Below are 26139 nucleotides of genomic sequence, written 5' to 3'. Positions count from 1 at the left end.
GTTGGGAGTCCTTGATGGTTGTGGCCCAAGCTCTAGTTTAGGCTTCCTTTGCCTGGAAAGTGTGTTTCACGTATCTTCTTCATGCCTAGCTAGACATGTTTGTATTTGAAGAGGTTGGGGTTAGTGTGGATCCAGTCTACTTCCCTAGGAGTGGAGGACACATCCCAAGATAGGGTAATGAGAATTGGCTTATGGTTTGAGAGGAATATTGCATGAAATGACTTCTTATGGCAGTTCATATGTGCATTCAATAGATCAAATCAAATATAAAACCCATCTAACCTATATTTTAAGAATGAGCTTCTCATTCACTTTTGAACTTTATATACATGCCCTACTTTTTGGGCGGTCATCTCCACTTTTTACATGGCCGGCCATTAGCCTAGGCCCTCTTTTCCTATTTCCCACCGTTCTAGCTTATCCCATTGCCAACTAATGCATACAATTTGCACAGGAGTGAGCCTGGCACTCTTTTACAAGGATTCGTGAGTGCTTTCACAATAAATGGTGCGCTTTTACTCTTTTCTTTTCTCGAGGCGACATTGAGGCCTTCTGGAGAGGTCGTCAACCATCTCAAGACTGTTTTGTTGCATTTATAGCATCCCTTTCTTGATCAACTACTTAGTCCACTGTTGGAGGTAAAACATGATCAACCAAGGGCTAATCTGGGGGTAGGTGGAGCAGCAACATCTTGATGTAATACATCTATTTCTACATTTACAATAGGCTCAAATCCCAATACAAGTGGCAAAAGACCCTCAAAGGCATCACTAGACTCATAAATGGCTGGCATCTCAAACTGATCCTGAGAACAAGTAGCATTTTCAGCAAAAATGGCATCTCCATTGACATAAATATTTCGAGTATGAGGATCATACAAACAATAGCCTTTGCTCTCCGAACTATATACAATAAAAATACAATTAAGTGCTTTATACATTAAATACAAATGTAGCATCCAAAGTGTCCAAGAAGCATCAAGTAGCCATGGCAGACTACGAGGAGTTGTCTGATGGAGCATTGGACACTGCAATTGAGTTAGTGGGGAGGACATTGCAACCCGTGTGGCCTGGGGAGGGCACGTCGTCTTAACCACCTATGGGAGGAGGCACCTCTTCAGCTAGAGGTATCATCAAAGCGTATCAGTAAGCATCTCAAATGATAAAATAGAAAGCATCTCAAACAATAAAAACAATAATCTAAAAATCTTAATGTCTCCTTGATGTACGTGCATACATTAGGTCTCCTATACCTTTGCCAGGACCATCGAGCCAGCCCATGCCTCCTGATGCACCTCTGATTACTCAAGAGACACAGAGGTATATCCTTTACGACGACAACACATCAAGTTAAGTGTGTTTTTCAATAATTAGGAATTCATTGTCTTATTTTTCTATTGCATGCAAGTGTCGATAGAGCAACACACTCCCTGATTGCTTGACAGGCGACGATGGAGCCCAACAATCTTAGCCATTGCTATCTGCAGAAGCTGGAGTCCCGCTATGCCCTTGTACCGGCACCCTAGGTGTTACCTACTACATTGCACCTAACGGTTCCATTGACTACTCAGGAGCAAGCATTGCCTTTCGACGTCGGATGGGAGAGCTATGCTACTCCTACATGCCATGCATCCACATTCTGTGGGGGTAAGTATTAATTAACATAAAAATGATAATTGTGTTTATTTAAAACTACTAATGGGCCTCGTTTTTCAATGCAGTGATCAGAACGAGGATGACAAGAAATATTTCATCAATATACTAGAGACAAGGTATGGGACAAGATGGAGCCATAAGTGGCTTTGCAGGGCGATGTCTACTCTTATGGGCCATCGACGTGATCATGCACTGTGAGAAGCTTTGATATGAATGTGTGTGTGTGTATGTGTGTGAGAGAAAGAAAGAAAGTAGAAAGAAAGTTATATTAATGTCTACAAAAGGCCAAATTGGCCTATGAGGCCAGAAAGTTACACATAGAATCAAGGTGGAATAAAATACAACGAACCATGGTGGTAATTGGGACAACAATGTTATCGTCATGTCTTCAAAAGTGATCACCTTCCCCGCATTCTGCACTTGCATCTAGAGCTGTCTCAACTTGTTGACGTGCTCCTGCATTGAAGATGAATTGTTTGGACTCAAAGTACGTATCTGAACCTCCAACGAAACCCTCTTCATGATGGTCATCCGTTTGTACATTCAGTCCAGCTCCAGCCATATCTCCCTAGCCACTATCAAGTGCTCTATGTGGGTAATCACTGCTATAGTAGCTATAGTACATGACAGAAAGAGAAAGGAACGGATACGGGCATTACACTTATCCCATATGAGAGAATCTGAGAGGAATTAAACCCCGACAATAGCCATATGCGGCTATCACCACTAAACTCCCCACCCACCCTCCCTGGTTAGTAAGAATACAATGGGAAAAAAACACGACCACATAATTAAATATTAAGAGTTGGGTACATTACCAAGTGTTGGAAATAATAAGCATCCCTCGAAACTGGTTGATTCGTAGGTTTTTTGGCTAATGCTAGTAATCCTCGTCATCATCTCGGAGATTGATTGTCAATAGAATCTCATCTTCATTATCCTTGCTCACTTCTTCAATCTCCTCCATTGTTAAACTTGTATTGATGTTCATTTCCACCGCAAGCGCTCCGACGTCCATTGTTTCCTCCTCTTTGGTGTATGTAATGTCAAAGTGCGAATCATTGTCATTGTGAACGCCAACAAGGTCATCATGATCGGAAAGGAGAACTCTATGACTATCCAACGTTGATGCATTTTGATCGGAAGGCGAATTTGATTCATCCCAATCATCAGCCACTATGTCAGTGCTATCAAACAACCGTCGACCTCTAGGCTGGGACATGCACAACTTGCCACCATGGATGAGCCTCTGCATTCTTGTAGAAGAATTCCTGTTCAACATGAGCTGGAAAAATATATGGCTCCTTTGAAGCCCGTATTAACTTGGAGGAATCGATGGACCAAAATCTGAATGGCTCTTGTCTCATTGTGGCATTACTACCTTTATACTCTGCTCGAAACCAATCCACCTTCAAAACCACCTATTAAAACATGTGAATTAAAGCTTTGGAATTATGTATAAATTCAAGAAGTCTAGATGTCACAATTACACAATTCAAGAGATTGTTTTTATTTACCTACTTGAAGATACAATACGATACTTCATAAATGCCTATTATGGTTCCCACGTAGCCAAGTTCACTATCAACAAGATTTGTGTCTCTTGAACTTGCACGTGATACTTGCTTGAAAGAGGCAACAACACAAGAATCTTGAGTGAGACGTAAGTTGTCAATATTCTTCACCCTTAGATGTTGTCCATAAGCCCACATGTTTGTATACATCCGACCCTGAACCAACGAATAAACCATAAAAAAGTAATTGATATAAAATCCACTTGTTTAGTTCAGAGTTCTCAAAACTTTAAAAAAAAAAGGTTACTTGTCTTTCACACCCAATCATAAACTCTCTCTATTCATCTGAGATAGGCTTGTGATTTCTAATTGCCTATTGCATACGAGTGTATATCCAATCCATGAAAGAAGACACATCCTCATCTTCATTTACATTGGCTTGACGCCTTGATCTCCTCTTTCTACATCTACCAAATCATCTGCTTGCAAGTTCTGCACCATACTCATCAACAAACTATTGCATGCATTCGCTATTGTAGACTATGAAAGTAGATATATCCAATTTGCCTTGGACCTTGAGTCGGAAACGGGCTCCCTGACCAGACAATACCTCGTCTAACATGGTAGAAGAAGACTCAGTTGTCCATGCATGTGGAGCCTCCTCATCAATTAGCTCTAGGTATTTAGAGAAGTACATGCATTCCTCAAGCGCCCATCCCTCAGCCATGGAACCCTCTGGTTTCGCCCTTTGGTGTACATAATTTTTTAAAGCTGCCATAAATCTCTTGACCCAAAACATCCATTGAGTGCTCACAACACCAATGATCTCTATCTCGTCCACTACATGGATCAGAACATGAACCTGAATATCAAAAAAAGACGTTGGAAACTCCTTCTCTATTAAACAGAGAAGCTCTATGTATTCACGCTTCTTTTGTGGAATGGACCCTTTGTCAATTTCTTAAGATGTAATCCATCTGTAGAGGAAAAAAATATGTTAGGCAAGTTTTTGAATGTTTTTGTACTACAAATTAACGAGCAAACGAATACCTTGTAAGTGACCCAAGACAATAAATGATATCTCGAATGCCTCTTATAGTGCATCCATCAATAACACGAGGTAGGACATGCTGCACATATGAATCCATGTCAAGCTCGATGAATGAAACAAGGAAGGTATTTGAATTTACTTTCAAAGATCGAGAGAGATTTACCTTCAAAAAATTATGACAATCATGTGTTTTTAGGCTAGACAAGCTCGTGTCATCTACTGTGAGCACCCATGGGGCGGGCTCATAAGTTTTCTCGCCTGTAGTTTCATCAAATTGTGGCCATAGATTGGGCTTCAAGTTTTGGTTCATTAAGTCATTTCTTGCTGCAATTGTGTCTTTCAAACCAACAAGGTGTTGCCATAAGGAATGACTAATGCTTTTTATTATATGCATAGGATCAAGAAGATGACGAATCTTCAAATCCTTCCAGTATCCTAAAGCATACCATATCAAGGGACTTAACACCAAAGAATGTTTTCCTCTAGCTTGCATGTGGATGTCATCACTCTCATCACCGCTTATGATTTGCAACTCCGGATCGATAGCAAATCCAGTAGTCCACTTTTGATACCAATCCATTGGTGTCATCTGCATGGGACATCTCCCATTCTCCACCTTTCGATTAAAATGCTTGGCTTGTCCTTTGCTTCGTAAATGATGATTTGCAGGCAAAAATCGTGTATGCCAAAGATAGATATTTTTGTTGAGACTTTTGCTAGATGTTGATCTCAACCAATTGCCACATAGAGGACAAGCTTTATAACCCCTGGTAGATATCCCTAAAAAATAAAAATAAAAAATTGAATGAGCTTGACAAACATCATAAAAACACACGAGACAATGTGTATATGTTGAACCACGTACCTGAGCAAAAACCATATCCTAGAAAGTCGTGGATAGTCCATGTTACAATTCCGCGAACAATGAATTGTTTTTGACCACTGCTTTTGGACATATCCATGACATCAATCCCTCTCCAGATATCTTGAAGATCATCAATGAGAGGGGCCAAATAAACATTAAGGTCTTTAACTTGACGTTTTCTCAAAATTAAGATGGAGAGCATTAAATGCTCCTTCTTAATACTGAGATAGGGGGGCATATTATAGTTAATAACTACCCACTACAAGATATAGACCTTATAGCGACGTTTAAAGCGACGAAAATACAAACAACAAAATTTGCCCCCGTCGTCGCAAAAAGCGTCGTTATTGATGACGCCATAGAATCGTCTCTATAACCGTCGACGCATATAGCGACGGTTACAGAGATTTTGTGACGCTGATAGCGACGACAATAGCGACGCGTGGAGTAAATTTGCGACGCAAATAGCGACGGTAACAGAGAAAAAAAAATTTGTGGCAGGGCAGCAAGCTTCCCTACCACATATAGCACTGTGTGCTGTATGAGAGCCATACAAAATAGTTTCTGCACTGCTTCATACAAAGCGTTTGCAAACAAAAAGAATGTATACTGAAATCATAAAACTGATGGACGAAATAAATACATGATATCGCATAAAATGCGATTGGTACAATCATAAAACAATATCACTAATACATAGAAAATGTCTACATAGATCGGGCGACTAAAAACTAAAGGTATGTGAGCTCTAAGGATCCAAGGGCGAGCTACAAATCGTCGTCCCCCGAAAGCTCTTCCCGCTGTAAAGGAGCATCAAACGGATTCTGCAGAAAAAGAAACAACATATCAATCCACCATACAACAATGCATTCAAATATCTCATGGTAACTACGGACAAGAAAGATGAGTGACTTACTGGGCCGCCGCGTCTATACAATCGGTCGATCAATGATCTGAGACCGTGCCTCTCCGCATATCGAGTCTCAAGGCCTTGCGAATCGCGATTTGTAATGGAGTGCTGCAAAGAAAACAAAATGCTAACTGTTAGAAACATGATTGTCAGTACAAAGAATATCTCAAAAAAACAAATAAGCAAAACAAAAGAGAATCTTACAAAGTCCTCCAAATATGTCCTATGGCCGCCACTCCCAAGATGATGTACCGATTCGGCCTCGATTCATGCCCTCGCCGCCTCCCGCTGCTGACTCCAACGTCCTGGCGAATTTGTGGCCTCCTCGCTCAGTCGGTGCCAGTCGTCTGCATCTAACCACTCAGGCTTTGGAGCCCCACTCTTGATTGCCTTGCGTGCGTCGGATCGTCTATGTGACATGTATGCACGCATGCAATCCATCATCCAGCCCATAGAGAATCTATCCACTGCGGCTGGCACCGGGAACTCCTCGTGCAAGGATGCTACTATGTACTCCTTGCTCCCCTCCGGTATGTTCCTCCAATGATCCAGGACGTTGTGCCGAAAAACTTGTTGGCACAACTCCCTCATGCGAGCCATCACCCTCCTCCCCTCATCATTCATGATGATGGCTCCTGACCTGCCATCCACTAGGTATCCATAATCCCTAGGAGTGTGCCTTGTATGGGCCCTCTCCCATCTCCGTCCACGCTCCTGGGCATATCCAGGAGACCCCTGAACATCCGGTGTACCGACGGGGGTACCCTCTCCCGGAGTGCCACACAAAGGGGTGCCACCAGAGGGTGTGCCACCAAAAGGAGTGCCACCAGAGGGGGTGCCACCAAAAGGCGTGACATCTGCCGACGGCTGCGCAAAAGCCGGAGTAACTGGAGTGGACGTCCCCACAGGTGTGACAAATCCTGGAGGTGACCGAGCTCCAGCTGAATGACGAGACGGACACACCACGTCCGTGTCTCCACAGCAGCACCCCCCTGATCCTCCTGCAGTCGCAGTCCCTCCCTCTGGCCCAAGTCGCGAGCGTCGAGATCGTCTGCTCGAAGCTGAAGCATCTTATCGCGCCAAAGCTGATCTAGCAGAGCGCCCTGACGAAGAACGAGACAGCTCCTGATCTGCTATCTCTCTGAATCTCGCGAGCTGATCTGGAGACATACGTGCCATCATCTCCTGAAACTCCTCATCGCTCATCCCTCAACTCATCCTGAAAATGTCGATACCTGCACAGATGGAAAATAATGTTAGAATAATCAATTTAAACTATACAAAGCACATTAATAAAATCATTTTTGAAAAATCCCTCTTAAAATGCATATCTTATCTACCTTTATGAAAGATCTAAACAACGAATTGAGTAATACAATTCTCCAAGAATGAAGTATTCTATGGTCCCATGTTAATCTCCTGACACAACTCTGCATACACTGGAAGGTCGATAGGCATGTCACCACAAAATAACGAGTCTGTCTCGTTCTCAAAAAATTCTACGACTTCTGTATTTCCATCATTGTTAGCCGATGCAGGCTCCAAGCTTGCGGTGGCCTCCACCCCTTGTAATTTCAATCCCTCTATTTGCATATTTTCTTCATCTATGCCTGGAACATCGCTTTGATCGTATACTCTCGCACCTCGAGGAGTTGAAGGTATAACATACCACCATCGAGGTTGTCGGGGATTTGGATAGAAGATTACCTGTTCACAAACACTTACAAACCGTCTTCAAACCATTGTGACATAAACCATGTCGTATTACAATTAGCAAGCAAATGCCTAGTTGCACCTGTTCACAATGGGCCGGCAACACAAAGGTGTCGCGCAAATCCATCCATTTTTTTTCGGAATCTATTTCGAGAAATCCAGATGGACCTCGTCGAACTGTTGCGCCAGCTCCTCCAAGTACCACTTTGAACCACTGCACGTCAAATATTATCATGGAGAAGCTACGGTAATCCACCGTAATAATACTTTGCAAATTCCCAAAATACTCCATCTCATCCACAATCGTGTTCGGATCCATTGCTCGTCGCCGGCTCTCTTGCTCAAACCTTGCCATGACACCACAGTCCATTGTGGAGCACATTTTGTCAATACGCTCCACCCGAAAATGCCGTCCGCGCGACCACACTGCACTATATATTTTGTACTGCACATTGAAACACTCAAATTAGATGTAGCAAGCAAATTTAGATACGACACATTCTAAACCCCTCATTACCTTTGGACTACATCCCCTCGAGAACTCCCACTCCTCCATTGAGACCTCTGTCCCTTCGCTGGATGCTGCGGTCAAGGCTCCATGCAACCATCGTGTTGACATAAACCGCGGCATCTCCTCCATGCCTTCGGGATATCGAATCGGTCAGTGACGCGTACTGCGTCGGAATTCAGCTCGCGCTTCCTCTCGATCTTGCCTTGCAATCTGGTACTTGGCGAGCCACGTCTCCATGGAGGCATGGTGCAACATACAAAAGCGATTCACCTTCTCTTCCATTGAGGCATGCATTCTTTTTTCTACCCCATTTCCAACCACCACATCTCCAGTCAGCCTGTCATCGTCCTTCAGCGTCCATAGCATTTCATTGTCTGGTTCCACCGTTGGTAGCCATTGTGAGATATGCACTAACGCCTCTGACACCAACCAACCTTCCGCCATGCTACCTTTCGGACAAGCTCGTTGTCGCACAAAGCCTTTCAGGGTTTTCATGAAGCGCTCCAAGAAGAACATCCATCGCATATGGACAGGTCCAGCAATCTCCACTTCATCCACAAGATGCACAAGAAGGTGAACTTGTATCGTGAGCATGCTAGTGGGCAAGTATTTTTCAAAGAGACAGACCGTCTCAACTGCTCATCGCCTTGCGGATTCAATAGAGGACGTCTTAATCTCTTTCTGTGAGATCCATTGCACCAAAGTCGACAGCTTGTAAATGGCCCCGCGAATTTCTGGAGTTAGGCATCCCGCGATCGCGATCGGTAGGACAAACTGCCACAAATGAGAAAGCATTAAGAATAATGGTCACTTTTCAAATTTCAAAATGTCCACGCTAATTAAAATCCATTCTGTTCACAAACCTGACATATCTTATGCCAATCATGGGATTTTAGCCCAGAAATCTGGTCATCTTTAGAAAATGCGGACCTGAGAGAACGCATCATACCCGTCGGAGTGCGGATAGACTTGATTACTTGCTTCACAATGCGCTCTTCTTTGGTAGACAAAACCCAGGGAGTGCGAGGAAGCTGCACTCCCCCTTCAGCACTCGACTGCGGCCAAAGCGCCTCCATCTTACCTACCTCCTTTAAATCCATTCGTGACCCTATAGTGTCTCTCTTTCCTGTGATGTGGTCCCATAGCAAGCTGCCCACATTTTTGAAGATATGCATGGGATCCAACAAGTGGTTAACCTGTAAGTGGGTCCAATATGGCAACTCGTAGAAAACTGAGAACAGTCGCATTCCATTTGGATGTGAATCCGGGTTTACCATTTTCAGCTCGTACCAGCTTGTAGCTTTCATACGTGCTGGAGGTCGTCCAAGAAAACCTTCCCTGAGTTCATGATCCTCCGGCAAGAAAGCGGCGTGTCCTTGATATACCATCTTCTTCATGGTTCGTGACCTTCGGGAGTCTAACTGTGACCCACACAATGGACATGCATGATAACCTGAGGTAACGAGACCTGCAAGGCGATCCACGACCTAGTGAATACTTGATTGAATGAAATAAAATATAGATATTACCGGTGAGAACAAAGGTCTGCTCACCTGAGCACTCTCCCAATCCCGGAAAGTCATGCATCGTCCACATGAGAATGGCTCGAATGTTGGCTGACCGCCGACCATCGCGCCTGCTCATATCTTGCACCGTGACCCTCTCCTCCCACAAAATCTTAAGCTCATCGACTAATGGACGAAGATACACGTCCATATTTTTTACTTTGTAGCGGCCCGGGACGAGCAAGCTAAGAATGAGATGTTCTTTCTTCATAGAAAGCCATGGAGGAATGTTGTAGTTGACAAGCACTATAGGCCACACACTATAAGAAGTCGAGCGCAGACCGAATGGGTTCACACCATCCATGGCGAGACCGAGCCGAAGATTCCTTGGCTCTCGCGCAAAGCCTGGGAAGGTAGAGTCGATGTGGCTCCATGCGTGTGAATCTGCTGATATTCGTTGCACTCCATCCGTGGACCTATTCTGCACATGCCACGTTGTCAAGCTTGCCATGGCAGACGTGCGAAACATGTGGTTTATGCGGGGGATGAGCGGAAAGTGTCTGAGGACTTTTTGAGGGATGGTCTGCCCTTGCAAGTCCTGTTGATACCTGTGAGCACCACACTTTGGGCATGTCTCCATAGTCTCGTATTCATCTCGAAACAATATGCAGTCGTTGATACATGCATGGATGTTATTGTAGTCCATGCCAATCTTCCGTAAAACATGTCGCGCATCATCACGAGACTCAGGCATGGTATTTGCAGGTGGCAATATATGATAATTCAATAACCTGAAAAAATCATAAAACACCTTGAAAAATCCATCCATGTTTGCAATAGTACTGTTTTTAAAAAAAACAATGAAGTCTGTGTGCAAGGTACCTGAATAACTCAGTCACACTCGTATCGCTCCAACCGTATTTTGCTTGCACACTTAAGAGTGCAAGCAATGTCTTCAACCGAGATACTCGGAACCCATCATATAATAGTATGGATGCTTCCTCTCTAAGCGGGTCAGATGTCTCAACATCCATGGGAATCAATGCATCGATCATTGCCTCCATCTCAGGCTCCAAGATTGTAGGCAAGTCGGGAAGGTTGTCTGTCTCCTCTGGCATTGACGGTATAGATGGGCCTTGCGAGTGGTCGATTGGCTCCTGCAATTCATCCATCGCACGTCCACGAACTCTTCTAATTGGCCGCAAAGGGTGCACTCCCCCTTGGGTCGAGACATCACCCCCCTGGATACAAAATTTACCAATAAGACCCAATCTTATTGTGTATGGTTTTCAATTAGCTTGAGAGTACAATGCATGAAAAATGCTAACTTCAAATTACCGTTTGCTGAAAGTCTGCAATCGCCTGATCAACGATCTCAGATTGAAACTCGCCAAATCGTCGTACGTGTTCTATAGACAATCGGCGTTTTCGTCTAATTGCCAACTTGCATTGAGAGCAAGGACATGGGACACGCTAATTAAGATACGACTCGCGGTCTTGAACAATAGGACCTTCTTCATTTGCCATCTTATCTACATTACAGCAAACAAGGCTTAAATGGATAGCTTTATGGAGATGTACGTCAAGTTGCAAGTTGACCATAAACCTTGCATTGTATATAGTAGTCGAGAGATTTTCCGATGTTATATCTCGGCCTTGTATCATGCTCAACGATTTGTTTGTCCCGGTAGATAATTTTTTGTTATATCTCGGCTTTGAGTATAAGTAATCCATTTTAAAATTAATGCGCGCCATCTATGAAATTTTATAACTATAGTAATAAAATTTATTTCAATCAATTCTACTCATAGTCATAAGACCTGAGAGAAATTATCCTATACTCAATTTAAGGGTTTCTTCTTCTATAACAATAATTTTGGGTTCATTTTGATGAAGTACGTGGCCGTATGCAAAGCACATTGCATACCATTATCAATACGTATATTATCTTAAATTTCCTTCCCTTCCCTCTCCCTCTCCCTCTCTTCCTCTCTTTCTCTCACCCTCACCCTCTCCCTCTCGTTCTCTTTCTCTCCCTCTCTCATTTCCTCCCTCCCCCTCCCTCTCCCTCTCCCTCCCTCTTTCTCCCTCTCCCTCTCCCTCTCCCTCTCCCTCGCTCCCTCTCCCTCCCCCTCCCTCTTTCTCTCCCTCTCTCATTTCCTTCCCCTCCCCCTCCCTCTCCCTCTTCCTCTCCCTCTCCCTCTCCCTCTCCCTCTCTTTCTCTTTTTCTCCCTCTCCCTCTCTATCTCTCTTTCTCTCTCATTTCCTAAACAAGCAAAAATAAAGTGATTTAAACATCCTCCAAGCAAAAGGGAGAGGGAGAGATACAATGCACTCTCCCTCTCTTTCTCTTTCTATCCCTCTCTCATTTCCTTCCCCTTCCTCTCCCTCTCACTCTCTTTCTCTCTCATTTCCTCTCCTAAACAAGCAAAAAATAAAGTGATTCAAACATTAAACAAGCAATAGGGAGAGGGAGGGAGAGAGAGAATGCACTCTCCCTCCTTCTCCCTCTCTTTCTCTTTCTCTCCCTCTCCTATTTCCTCCCCCTCCCTCTCCCTCTCCCTCTCCCTCTATTTCTCTTTCTCTTTCTTTCCCTCTCCCTCTCCCTCTCCCTCTCCCTCTCTTTCTCTCTTACTCTCTCGTTTCCTCTCCTAAACAAGCAAAGAAGAAAGTAATTTAAACATTAAACAAGCAAAAGGGAGAGAGAGAGAGAGAATGCACTCTCCCTCTCTTTCTCTTTCTCTCCCTCTCTTTCTCTCCCTCTCCCTCTCCTTCTCTTTCATTTCCTCTCCTAAACAAACAAAAGAGAACGATTTAAACCTTCAACAAGTAAAAGAAAGAGAGAGGGAGACTCACCAATGAGATATGGCGAGCGTGGGCGGCTTCTCTTTGCAACGAGGGCTCCTCCTCTCCTTCGCGAACAACGACGGTGGCGGCGGCGGCGGCGGCGGCAAGTCTCTTCCTCCTCTTCTCTCACAAAGCCTTGGCTCTCTCCCTCGCTCTCTCCCTCTCTCTCGCTCTCAAAAGGCGAAGAAAACAAAATGAAAACGGCACTCTGGTTTCGGCCGCGCTTTTTTTCCCTGCGGCGTCGCTATATGCGTCGCTATTTGCGTCGCATATAGTGACACCAATAGCGACGCCTATAGCGACACTGATATCCGCCGTCGCTATTGCCCCATTCCCTTGTAGTGACCATTGGCCAAGTAAACCATTTACTTGATCTCATGGAGAATGGATTCACACCATCCAATCCTATGCCCATCTTAATATTGCATGGTTCTTTTGCAAAATCTGGCCTGCGTAAATCAATGTGCTCAAATGTAGGAGTATCGGATATAATTCGCATTACTCCATCTTTGCTCTTATGCTCCGCTCCCCAAGACATAAGCTTAGCTAGTTTCAAACTTTGAAACATATGTTTTATATGTGGAGCCAAGGGAAAATGCCTTAAAACCTTTATAGGAACCTTACCTTCGCCTTCTTTATAATGAGACATTCGACGTTTTGGGCATGCCACATCATCCTTGTATTGACTCTATACAAGATACAGTCATTGGGGCATGCATGTATAGATTTATAGTCAAGTCCAATACTATTTATCTTTTTTTTTACCGCATCATGTGATGCAGGGAGGGTATTGCTTGAAGGTAGGAACTTCTCAGAGAGTAGCCTGTAAGTCAATTGCACAAGCTATCAAGCATAGGAAATAATACAAAGCATAATCACACAACAATGAAATGGAATTTACTAAAGAAAGTATGTCACATACTTCAATAGCGCCGTAACAGATACATTACTCCATCCAAATCGATTTTGAAAATTGAGAATAAGTAAGCTTGCACTTAGACGTGTCAATTGGCTTCCTCTATAGATACACTTTAGAGCTTCTTCTCGAAGATATTTCTCGTTATTGGGAATATCACTCACACCATCATTTTGATACCAATCATCAACAAAGTCAGCCATGCCGTTGTCATCGTCAAAGATGCCATCGCATGGATCAAACTCCTTGGAATATTGTTCTTTTAGTCTTGCATACATGTTAGGATCACTCCTACGTAGGATCATCATGCACTATGCTGACATGCGTGATGTGCCATGTGAAGGTTGATTTATGACATCATCAATGTCGTGATTTGGATGTTGCATATTTGAAGGCAAATAAGACATACATCAATGACATGCTTTGACCATAAAAAGGAGAGAGAGAGAGACACACACAAGCACACACAATTCAATGGCTGCAAATTTAAGAATAATTAGAACCACATTTTATTGTACATATACAAAGCTTTCAAAGATTGCCCAAAAAGATTATAACATTACGAGATTGTAGTACAGAAGTCCAAAATTGTAGTACAAGGTTCTAGAAAAATATATAATCTGTATATACTAGAGATCCTAATCCTCATCTATAAAGGGTGCTCGTGGAGGCCTATGACAACTATAGTTAACTAACAATTCATCACTAGCACACAACGATGTAATAGCATTCACAACTATGTATCTTGGTACATCTCTACTCATATGTCCTAGTTCATGACTATTTTCAATCTCTACAAATGTGCAATTGGTTCTTGCGCTTCTTCCTCGATTGTTATCGATCAAACCTGCTATGTCTCCTTGAGAGTAAGGTATCCCATCAATATAGAGTCTTTGCCCCTTTACATGTGTGATGCCTCTCTCAAAAAGAGAGGCTACATTGAGACACATCCCATAAGTACTCATGCTCTGAATGTAGTGAGCAAGTTGATGCCATGGTCCCATCCATATATAGGTCCACAAAAAGACATAAGAGTGACCTCTAAATGAGGGGGCACATGTAAATCCTGTGCAATAAATAGGCCTCGCCTTGCTCCATTGATAGTGGATGGAGCAATCATGTACCAATTGCCCCAGAAGCTAAAAACCTCTCCATCTAATGGAAGTGATCCCCTTTGCCATCCTATGTATCCTCTACGATCATACGTTTGTACTAGAGTATGCAAACGAGTAGGCAATGGATGATCTCCAGCCGTCTCAACCTCCAGACCAAGGGAAGAGGTCATCGAGAAACCTCAAACTACAACTAACCAATGGCATTTTATTTGTTGGTACGTTAACAAGTATATTTCCAAAAGTTATTTATTTGTTGGTACGTTAACAAGTATATATATTATGTTAACAACTTTCTGGTTTTCCATGTTGGGTTGTAACGTCAACAAGTTTGCGGTTTCCATGTTTTCCACCAAGGTACCAGATTCAATGCTATGCGTCAACTCATTTCGAAGTACCTTGTACCCAAGTATCAAGGTAGAGCATTAAGTCATTAATTGAGTCTGCTTATTATAAATTTTATTGTTGTATAGCGCGTCAAGAAGATGGGTGTCTAGGAGATATTATGGGCTACCAAAAAGATGGGTATCTAGGAGATAAAAAGGTTATGCCGCGTCACGATAACAACATAGAGTACTATTCAAAAGAGTAATGTTTTGGATAACCTTTAATTGCACATGTACTGATGAAGCGAGCACCCTCAATGAGCACACACACCATTACATTGTACATTGGGAAAACCATTGCATGTTAGAAATCTCGAGGTTAGAGGCAAGATGGATGGGTGAGAGAGGGTCGTGTAGGTCAAAATTGACTATAAGTTAGGGTCTCAATATGTCTTATTATGTGTGGCCATTTTACCTCAACACCCAACCATACAAACTCACAATCAAAGGGTACCTTTAGTCAACTTAGGGATGATGTCCTAGCCTAAGACCCTTATGAATATCCTGACGTAAGAACCTTCCAAATATCAACATAGGAAATGATCCACCCAATTAAGAGTTCCAAGAACTTTCAAGTGCTTTGACTCCCCTCTTATGTTTTCCTTCACCAATTGCAAAGAGTTAAGAAGACCCTAGACGCTTCATCTGAATTTACTTCTTTTCTTTTAAGATTCCAAAAGAGAGCCACTTATGCAGCCAATGGAAAAAGATAACTAGACAGAATACTAAATCATATAAACATCAAGCTACAAGGAACCCACTCCATACCAAACAACTAGTTCGAATCTCATATGCACCCAAGAAGGATTACACAAACACCCAATCATCTGGAAAAAACCTCATGGTTCTACACTATTCTCATGTTATTGCTTCTTCTTCACTAAACACCACACTCTCCTTCATAAAAATGCTTGAAGAACTACTAGATGCAACAACAGTCTTTATAGGAAGCAATAGCTTGAGAAAAATAGCACAAGCATCATGAGTCCTACCTCTCAAATTCACTTCGTGAATGTATACAACTTAATGAATCTTAAAAGTAATTCAAGACTTAGAAAAATAAAATCCTTTCAAGGTAATTCAAGACTTCATGGCAAGCCCCCTCTCTCTTTATATACATATACATGTGTTAAGACTTGTGATCATTAAAACAAGTACAAAAATCTATTTTTTATCTTATTCAATTATGGTATTTTTAAAATTATCAATAAAGCAAACACAAAAAATCATTTTTCATTCTATTTAATAATTTTATTTTATATATTATAAAAAAATAGAGATAGTTGTTTACCATAATCCATGTTCGTGATCAGTTGTGATTAGCTCGAAAATCTTGAAAAGAATCACCTATGCATAGACCGGACTGAAGTACACAAAGTCCAAAGTGAGTGCAAGGAATTGCCAAAAAACAAAGAGAGAGAGAGAGAGAGAGAGAGAGAGAGAGAGAGAGAGAGAGTGTGTGTGTGTGTGTGTGTGTGTGTGAGTGAGTGAGTGAGTGTATTCGTGTGTAAGTACAACAGGGATTGAGAGAGATGCATGACACAGAAAGAGAGGGAGAGAGGGGGGTGTAGCAGAAAATGGCCGGGAGAAACAAAGGAGACAAAAACGGATAGCTCGGGTTGTCCGCAAGGTATCATCGCTTAAGTGATGATTTTTTTAAAATATTCCTTCGTCGCTTAGGCAACGCCATCACTTAAGCAATGGCAAACAAATTTTACCTCGCTTAAGCGACTAAAGCCATGTTAAACGATGTACAGTAGCGATGAGGAAAGTGATGGCTTTTTACATTACTCATGTCCGTTGCTTTATGCCTCGTTATAGGGGGGGGGGGGGGGTCATTGTAGTAGTGTATGAAGGATACCTTAGGATGTGAACTACCTTAATCCTCTTGTATATTAAGAAGTTTGTAGGGGCGGCCGAGAGGGGGAAGGGGGGGAGGGGACGGGGACGGGGCCCCCACAATTGTTGTGGTTTTGGCCATGTGGCGCTTGCACTCAACCTCCTATGACCTTGTCTACACACTCATATGTAACGTATAATAACATATAATAATAGTAAAAATAATAAAGTAAACAAAAATATTTATATTTTAATATTTTAATTTACACTATAATAGTTTACATTTGCAGCATATATATATAAAATTAAGTAACACAATAATGTACACACACACACACACACAGACACACAAAATATATATATATATATATATATATATATATACATACAAATAGAGTTGTTGAATACAAGCGGTAACTAAGAGTTCAATAGAGCTTTGAATGTCTTTGCATAGAAATGGAATTGCTCTCTTGCCATTAGATGTTACACAGAATGAATTGAAATATCAAGAGCACCATCTTTATGTGCTTTGAAAAGATTGGGCGTTGTAAGGAAAGCAGGCAGCTTATTGCAAGATTGGATAGAAACTGACGTGTATGTATGTATGTATGTATGCATGTATGTATGTATCTCTTGGCCTGCATGTGCAAGAATCTCTCTCTCTCTCTCTCTCTTCTCTCATGCATAAATGAGGTGGTGGGGATGAATAGGGAGGATGATAGACTGCTACTGCCCCACCCCCCTCTTGTTTCACATAAGAGGCAGTATAAGGTTGCACTATTCTGACTCATACAGACGATCCAAGCAAATGCTCTCTCTCATTCTCTCTCTCTCTCTCTATGTGTATAGGAGATGGCATATAAGTATGTGAAATGTTCATTAAGACAAATTGTTTTATTGAACCTCGACGCAAAGCACCGAGAGCTTTGCACCGAGAGAATCTAGGCATGGAGCACCTAATGATAATGATATTGTTAAATATATAACATTTATTTGCTCTCAAATCTTATAATCTTGCTCTAATACCATGTTAGAAGTGCTTTTATAGAGACATAGTTTTTCATACTACAAAGTGCTTTTTCAATACTAGGATGATACTTTTTCTCAAGTATGAAAAAGTAATTTGGATATTTGGTAGAGAATGACAACATGATGAATCAAGATAAGAGCTAAGTACTAATGCTTCATATCTTAAGTAATATAATTAGATATGCAGTGCTAAGAGAATACAAACTTGATTGATGTCTAGTAATAATAACCAACTATGTCAACCTCCCCCAAATTCCCTATTGAGAATGATGTGGGAGGGCTCACTGGAGTGGGGGAGCAATGCTTTTCTTGGATAATTGATTGTTCAGGGATTTCCTCCACTACCTCTTCTCTTTCCACCTCCCCCAAGGCTTCCTAGATCATGGAAGGCCCGCCGACCCCCCGTGCTATTTGTAACATGCGAAAATGTGTTAATGTGGTTGCTTCACCTTGCTCACAAAACACCTCGGGATTGTGCCAACGCAGAGGGTGCCGTCAACGAGAGTGATTGGGCAGGCCAGCTAGTTATTAACCTTAACCGACAATAAAGATTTAAAGGGATGCCATGCCGGACAGAAAAAGGGCGGTTTTAAATTACACTTCTCGAACCTCTCCCTTGTTTAGAGATTCGAGAACATGTCTGCATCGAATCACGATGGACCCCCCCTTCTCCTTCTCCTTCTCCTCTTCTTCTTCTTCTTCTTCTTCTGGTGGAGGGGGGAGGCAGAAGAGAGAAGCAGGACTCAGGAGTAGATGAAGAAGATGGTGAAGCAGCCGGGTGTATTTCGGGGCAGGCTCTCGGGCAGGGCGTCTTACACTCTGCTGGATGGCGGAAAGCCAGACGTCCCGTCTATTCAGCTGGCGCTTGCCAACAACAAGAAGGTGAAGAAGAAGCCGGACACGCGCTTATGGATGCGCCTCACCTCCGCCGGCGACTCAGAGTACCTGGAGCTCGACAGAAGCACCATCACCAAGCTCGTTTCCATCCCTGCCAGGGATCTTCGCATCCTGGGACCCGTCTTCTCCCATTCTTCGAGCATTTTAGGTCTGTTTCACCCCCTGGTTTTCCACCTCATGTCGCAAACACAAGAAGTTTATTGTTGTGGCGGCACGCCTGCACCTGTTTCTCTTCTGATTTTGCACCTCGTGAAGCAATTCGTTTTCATCTTATCGACAAGCTAGTTATTGATTGGTTGATCGTGGTCGTCATCGGCTTCTTGCCGCTGTAGTGGTTGTCATTGTTCTCCGTGTCGTTCAGCAAATGAGATCGTGTACGTGTTAGGTTAGAATCCACGTTTTCTTGACATCATTACCTGCTGTTTGAGATTGTTTTACAGCCGCTTAACAGAACATTCTGTCATCAATGGAGAATGCCCAGCGTATGGCTGGATGATCTAGTAGACCCTTCCATTAGATGTTTTCCAGCTGTAATTAGCCCATTGGATCAAGTTTAATCTCTCTTTTATGAAAGATGGAATGCATACTAGCCTCTATTCCACTATATTATCACCCTCGGCTTGCGTCACGTGGAGCACCGTGTTGAGAAAGACCTGTCGCTAGGTCTTAGTGGTTATCTCTGTAGCCTAAATCCTAGCCTCGGCCAGCATTTTTTCACACTTTTCCACCGCAAGCCGTTCTATTAAATCCCTCACCCTATCAAAGTTCTTTCTTTCCCACTCCATGGCTCTCTCCTCCATCTTTTGCCTTTGTTCCTCTAGCTGGCCCGCCAGGGTGGTTACCACCTGTTGCTACTCATTTGATAAGAACCATAACTGGTTTCTTTCTTTTAGTTTCTGAGCGAGCTGTTTTTCAGTGATCCCTCTTGCTTGATCAACAATGCTGAGCTTGTGGTACGCCTCAGTCAGGATTTCTGATTTTTCTTGGACCAACTGTTCTAGGCTCTGGATTTCAGCGCAGAGTAGCCTCTTCTGATTAAAGGTCATGGCCATGAGGGCTTCCACGTCTTCCTGGGAGGTCTCCAGCGCATCTTGCAATCGCTGAGATCCCCGGCCCTTCATTTTTCAGGAATTTGATTTCCGTGATTAGCCTGTCCTGTTCTTCTTGCTCATGCCATGTTCTTGTGGAACAGTGGCTTCGCTTCCTGAACCTCCCGGTAGAGCTTTTCCACTTGGGCCACCCTTTGCTGGAGATCACTGTATTGCTGCATCAAAAGTTTTATGTTCCTTTGTTTCGCCACCAGGCTCTGCTCCTCATCCTCTAGCCTTTGCCTAAGGCGGCTTTCATTGGTTTGGGCTTGCTTCGTTTTCTCTTCTAGTTGGTCTTGCAGGGCTTTTATCTCTCTCCGTCTGTCAGCTTCTTGCCTTGAGACCTCTAGCCTGAGGGCCGCTGACGTCTCTTTTTCTTTCTCTAGTTCCAGCAGGGCCACCTTCTTTTCTTCTTTTGCCTTGTGTAGTTGAGTCAGTAACTCGGCCACATATGCGTCATAGTTTGCGGCAGGTATGGGAGTATTGGGTGTGGTGGATGATGCCTCCAGTCTTTGTCGTTTGGGGTCTTGCCGTGACTCTGCATCTGCGGCGGCGGGCCTCTTCAATCGAATTCCAGGGACAATTTCGGCCACCTTGCTCACGAGCATCTGCATCATGGTCATGAGCTATGCCGCGTCGAGAGGAGGCGTGGGTTGTGCAGCGGTGGCGGTCGTAATTTCAGCTGTTGTTGGCACAAAGGAGGGAGGGAGTGGATGTAGGAGGGACTTGCCCTTGCCTATGACCACCGGTGCTACTTTCACACTTGCGCTGGCTTCTGCTTTATGGCCAGGGCTTGCGGGTTCGAGTTCACTACCCCCATGGGTATCTTCCACCGACCTTCGGGTAGCTTCCGCTAGTTCCGCCAATTCCTTGAGTCGCTGCTCCTCAGCTTCTTTCTCTTTCCTCCTTTTCCTGTCCTCTTCCGCCTTCTTCGACTCCTCTCCTATTTTAGCGAGCTCCTCTTCCTCTTTTCTCCTCCTTTCTTCCTCGGCCCTTCGAGACTCTTTTTTAGCTTTTTTGATGTCAGCCCGTTCTTTCTTACTTAATTTATCTTTTTCAACCTTCTGTCTCCTATCACTTTTACTTTGTTCTGCGGGGTTGGTCGCTCGTGGAGGCGGCACTTCCTGCTCTCCCTTGTTGCTTACTGTTCTTTTGCTTGATTCCCCTCCGACGTGGTGAGCTGAGCTTTGATGCGCCGCTTCCTCCTCCAAGACGTACTCATTCTTTATTGCATCATCTATGATGTTTGTCACGATGCCCCCGTATCTGCTTGTAGCCGCTTTCGATGTAGGTTTCTTCCTTGCGGAGCGCGCTGTTGAGGCAGGGGACTCCTTCTGCTGGTGCTTCCGCTGGAGTGAGAAGGGCAGCTGAACTTTGAATGGTCTTCTGTACGAATCCATTCCAGTCTATTTCTTCAGGGGTTCCTGCTGCTATGCTTTCCAATAGTGGGACCCCGATCTTGTTCATCAGTGCATTGTAATGCTGGCCCGAGAAGAGGGTATGGATCATTTTTGCTTGTAGTTTCACCGCTGGGTCCGGGATGTCAGCCCAGCTGATTCCATCCACAGTATGCACCACTTCTTTCTTGACCCCCAGCATGGTGTAAACGTCTCGCCTTGTCCTTCTCTCTTTCTTTGGCACAAGCCCCAGGGCCTTTTCTATGATCGTTGCATTGAGGGGCACTTCGATTCTCCTTTCTTGCTCCCCTGTCCTTACTGTGACGGTGCCACAGTTCCTGCTTTTGTCGAAATTCCTCAAGAAATCCGTGCACATATTGTAATGTACCGCCTGCCCCACCTTCTCCACGTACATGTGCAGATGACATCTGTCCACTAAGTCTTTGATTGCGGGTTCCTCCATGATGGCTTTGTCCAGATTCAGTGTGTGCTTGAAAGTGAAGTGACTGAATCCACACGTCTCGATGGTGATGCCGAATTTGGTCATTTCCTCTTCTGAGAATGGTAGTTTGCCTCCTTTCTCCTGTCCTGCCATGGCGGTGACCTGTCAACCATAGTTACCTGGAACGGGGAACGGGAACGGGAGCGGGACCCCCTCAAACGGGGGGAACGTCCAAGGTGGGGGAACGGGAACCGGGGGGGGGGAACGGCACATATCTTAAGTGCCCCAAATATGCCCTGCATGATCAAGTTGCCCAAAGAATGTCCCTCTAATTGCCCCAATACCCCTCAATGCTCCAAATTGACCCAAATGTCCCAAAATTGACTCGATTACCCCCACAGCTCCAAATTGCTCATGAATTGCCCCAATTATTCTAGTTTCCCTTGAAATTAGACAATATAAATGGATAATTACCTTGGAATTGAGAATAGGCTGAAATTTGATTGTGATTTGCAAGAGTTTATAATGCATCAAATTTGAGCTTTGCATGGACTCCCAATTGGCTTGTGGGTTGTCTTGACACTTTGAATATGAGAGAGAGAGAGAGAGAGAGAGAGAGAGAGAGAGAGAGAGAGAGAGAGATTAGTGTGTGCACATTAGGCAATGGAGATAGGTGAACATGTAGTAGAAGGAGTGTGATATAAGCAAAAAGAAAAAACGTGGAAAAATGTAAATTTTTGGTCAACAGGCCTAGAATGGCCGTTCCAAACCAGGGAACGCCCAGGGAACGGCAGGGAACGGCCCAGGGAACGGCAGGGAACGTTCCCTGGCCGTTTCACCTCCTCCAAGGATCAGGAACGCGTTATAGGCTGGAACGGCCGTTCCCTGTTTCTATGCTGTCAACACACCATGCCAACATTAATGCCTAACAATCGGCACATTTCTAATTAGAACTAAGTTTGAGAGAAAAATAGATGGGCTTAAAGTGGGCACACTTGCTTAGAGGCTTGACCATTGCTATTGTTTTATTCTGCAATATTCTTCCATAGAAACTTTCTTAATTATAACAATCTGCTAGCTAGATAACATAACTTTTCATCTTTGCTCTGCTCTTGGTTACCTTGCTCCCCCCTCCATCAGGAATCTTTCAAAGAATCCTTCCTAGAATTAGCACAGGAAGGGCGAGGTAAGCACTTGTTCGCGTGGGTTGACTTACCTAGCCAATAGCCAATCATAGAAGTTTGGATTGTATTCAAGTTGGGCATGACAATCCAGAGTGGATGGTTGGATGGAGACTTGGGAAATGTAGGTCAAAATGTCGTGGAAGAGATCTCCGGTATTGAGGCGACTGGCAACATGTAATTCCTCTTGGGTAAGGAATTGGTCAATGTAGGGGTGGGCGAGCACATGGTCGTCCAAATGATGATCACGGGTGATGGCCAAGACCCTAAATGAGATAGGTGCCATGTACGTGGGGTCATATTCGATAGTTTTGATTGCCCTGTATTGCTTAGCATTGGTCATTATGCGACAACCTTTTTTCTCCCATTGGATCCTTAGCGTAAACCACTGCTGCAAGAATGTGGAAGGTGAGCTTGCCATCTGTGTGAGCTCTTGTAGCTCCTGTTCAGGAGCAGAACGCGGAGGCTTACAATAAGAAGTGATAAGTCTTATGAGTGCAGCCTGATCCTTCGAGATTTTATCGTTTGCTATCAGTTCGGCAGCAATTTTGGAAACTTTAGTAGTCATAAGTTTGTATTCCTCCCAAGTGCATGGTAATGCACGAACATCCGAAGCAAGCGTTTCGTCAAGAAGACCTAGGTCTAGCCTCTCGTAGCTTCTAGCAAATGTAGTGAAAGTTTCATCTAACATTTTAATGCAGGTTATTAAATCATCCCCAGAAGTTGCGGCAAGGTTCTTAGCCAAAGAGAGGAAAGGTCGTATTGCGTATGAAGGTTTAAGACCCTCTGGTGGGGCTGGTGCAAGTGGACTAGATAGTTGTGACTTCCTCATCGGTGTCACGGGTCGGCCCTCGCAATGGGAAGCACTTTGAGATACTATAGAAAGCTCTAGAGGCATGGGGGTTGTACTTGGTTCTGAGTGAGCAGTTATCGTGGTTTGTAAGTTCTCAGGATTAGGTAGGTTTAGTGCCTGGGGCATTTGCTTTGGTCGATAGATGATTTGAGGCTTGTTAGCCACCGCTGGCCCTGGCCTGTTAATTGTGTTCTGGGTGCCACTTGTGCAAGCCTTTCTCGTTAGGGTGAGATTGTTTGTAGATGAGCTTCCCAACTGGCTCTTTTTAGGCACCTAAATCCAGGGATTGCCCTCGTGGTATCCTTGTGCCCGCAAGAGGTCTTTGGGAATCCAACGCGGTGTGGTTGTGCGTCTATAGCGATAGCGCCTAGACTGCCTCTTGGGTTGGGACGGTTGATTAAGGAGAAGGGTTTCCATTCCTCCTCTTACAATGCTAACCTTTACATCCATCGCTCTTAGAGGGGGTCTATTATGTGCTTGTGCATATTAGTTGGCCAATTCTTCCTATATGATGTTCGGTTGGTGGCTGCTCCATTGGATCTGACCGTTAAACTGACCAAGGTCTTGGATGCTCCTTCTTTTGACCGGAATAACTATTGTCAAGTAGTTGGGAAGCTGCTTTGGCTTATTCATACCTGCCTTGACCTCTCCTATCTTATCTCCATCTTGAACCAATGCTTCGGGCCGAAATTGATAGATAGTTGATGCATCTGAAACCAAAGCCAAGTACTGGGCCTTATTGATATTACTACTAAGGCCATCTACTTGAGGAGTTTGATGGTAGAGTTGCATGCCTTTTATTCACTATATATGGCATCTTTTTCCAATGAAAAGATTCTTTTACTTGCAATCCTAGTAGGCCCTTCAACTTTGTCTTGATACTTGTTGTCCGATGCCTTAATCTCTTTGTGGGTGGGACCTTTCTAATAAAAGAGGTGCGAGTTAGATACACACTCTCTCTTTGCCCTTGGGCATCTCTTTTTTTGGGTGTGAGAGGGTTGTTAAGCCTCTAAAATTAAAGGCTTGCATTAACACTAAGGCCTACTTGCAACCCACAAGAATAATCCCAAAAAGATTTATGTTGAAGACTAAAACACATTGCATGTTGGTAAAAAATGAAAACATGACTAGGTAAAGTTCAATTTGCCCACCTCTCCGTTTTCCCCCCCCCCGCTGCCCCCCTCCCCCCCCCCAAAAAAAACCCCCTCGTGATGCACCTGCACTCGTTACCCACTCAACACAGCACAGAAAGGTAACACGATATGTGAGCTCAAGGTATACTCTTGTATTATTCAATCCAAAAAGCGGGACAACATAGACACATCCCAGGACTACACCCTCGTGACGCCGCACATAAGAGGGTTCACCACTAGGTATAGGGAATCACACGTAGTGTGGAAACAAGGTAGAACTTTGAGTCACTACTACTCCCTATATAGGTGTATTTGGTGATAATGGCATGGTATAGCTACAAAGCTCTTACACGCACCCCCGCTTAGTGGATTGTTGTTCTCAGCAATCTAAGGGTAGCGCTTTTTATTTGACTCATCCAGGGTCTTAACATAGCTTTTCCTATCAAGCTGGTCAGTGTCTGCCGGTCTATGTGACCGCGGGGTCTTAACACAGTCTCTACTATCAGACTGGCCAGTGTCTGCCGCACTAGGACTTGGGGGTCTTAACACAGCCTTTACCTAGCAAGCTAGTTAGTGTCGGTCCATCTAGACTGGATTTTTGGGGCTTTGTTGGATTTATTGATGTTGGAATCACCATGCAGGTCCACCCTCGACTCAATTACATTTGAGGAGTGGAGGCATATTGGGGTCTATGATTGAGAACCACCTTGTTGGGTGTGGAGAGGCTTAAGGGTCATTTGAAGGAACAGGGGGGTTCTCCTCGAGCCAAAGGGCGAAGGTGTCTTTGCCACGTTCGCGGGCCTTCGCTTCTGAGATCCAAGTGGCCCCCTTGAGTGGATGCCTACGCCACTTGGTGAGGACCGAGGTATTCGGGGAATCCTCTTTGTTCCTGGCGTCGGAAGAATGCTTCTACTTTATAGGGACCGTTGGAATGGAGCATTGGTATGCGCCGCTCCCATTGGTTGTCGGGATAGAACTTGCGCAGAAGACGAGCATGAAAAGCATTATGAACACACACACTGTCTAGTAGGTTAAGTTTGTAGGTGACTTCGTTTAGCACTTGAGTGATTCGGTAGGGTCCATAGTAGCGGTGATTGAACTTGGGAGTCATGTTTTTGGGAAGTGACATATTCTTAGAGCTGACTAGGACCATGTCTCCTTTGGTGAATAGTACGACCTTCCTCTTTTTGTTGGCTTGCTCAGTCATAGTGATTTTGCTCTGTTCTAGACTCTGCTCCATTTCTTCAGAAACTTCTCTGTGTCTTGATCTTCTGCTTTGGCCGCTCCAGATGCTA

The 26139-nt window shown here is 43.9% G+C and overlaps 1 protein-coding gene and 1 pseudogene across 1 annotated transcript in view; one reads left to right on the top strand and one right to left on the bottom strand.

The window, feature by feature from the left end:
- Positions 1-14125: 14125 nt before the first annotated feature.
- Positions 14126-14772, bottom strand: LOC148028513 (uncharacterized; annotated as a pseudogene).
- A 3659-nt stretch (positions 14773-18431) lies between these two features.
- The window catches only part of LOC148028512 (magnesium transporter MRS2-4-like), a 36968-nt gene continuing 29260 nt past the window's right edge, over positions 18432-26139 (top strand). The window contains exon 1 of the mRNA XM_087688796.1: positions 18432-18898. Coding sequence (XP_087544922.1) covers positions 18607-18898 — 292 coding nt within the window. The 5' untranslated portion in view covers positions 18432-18606. The remainder of the gene's footprint in view (positions 18899-26139) is intronic.

Source organism: Lygodium microphyllum, chromosome 11 (assembly GCF_053477565.2).
Source record: "Lygodium microphyllum isolate KBCC chromosome 11, Lygodium_microphyllum_v1.1.10, whole genome shotgun sequence".
Classification (NCBI taxonomy): Eukaryota; Viridiplantae; Streptophyta; class Polypodiopsida; order Schizaeales; family Lygodiaceae; genus Lygodium; species Lygodium microphyllum.
The sequence above is the reverse complement of the archived record's forward strand: the minus strand, read 5'-3'. Positions and strand labels throughout refer to the sequence as shown.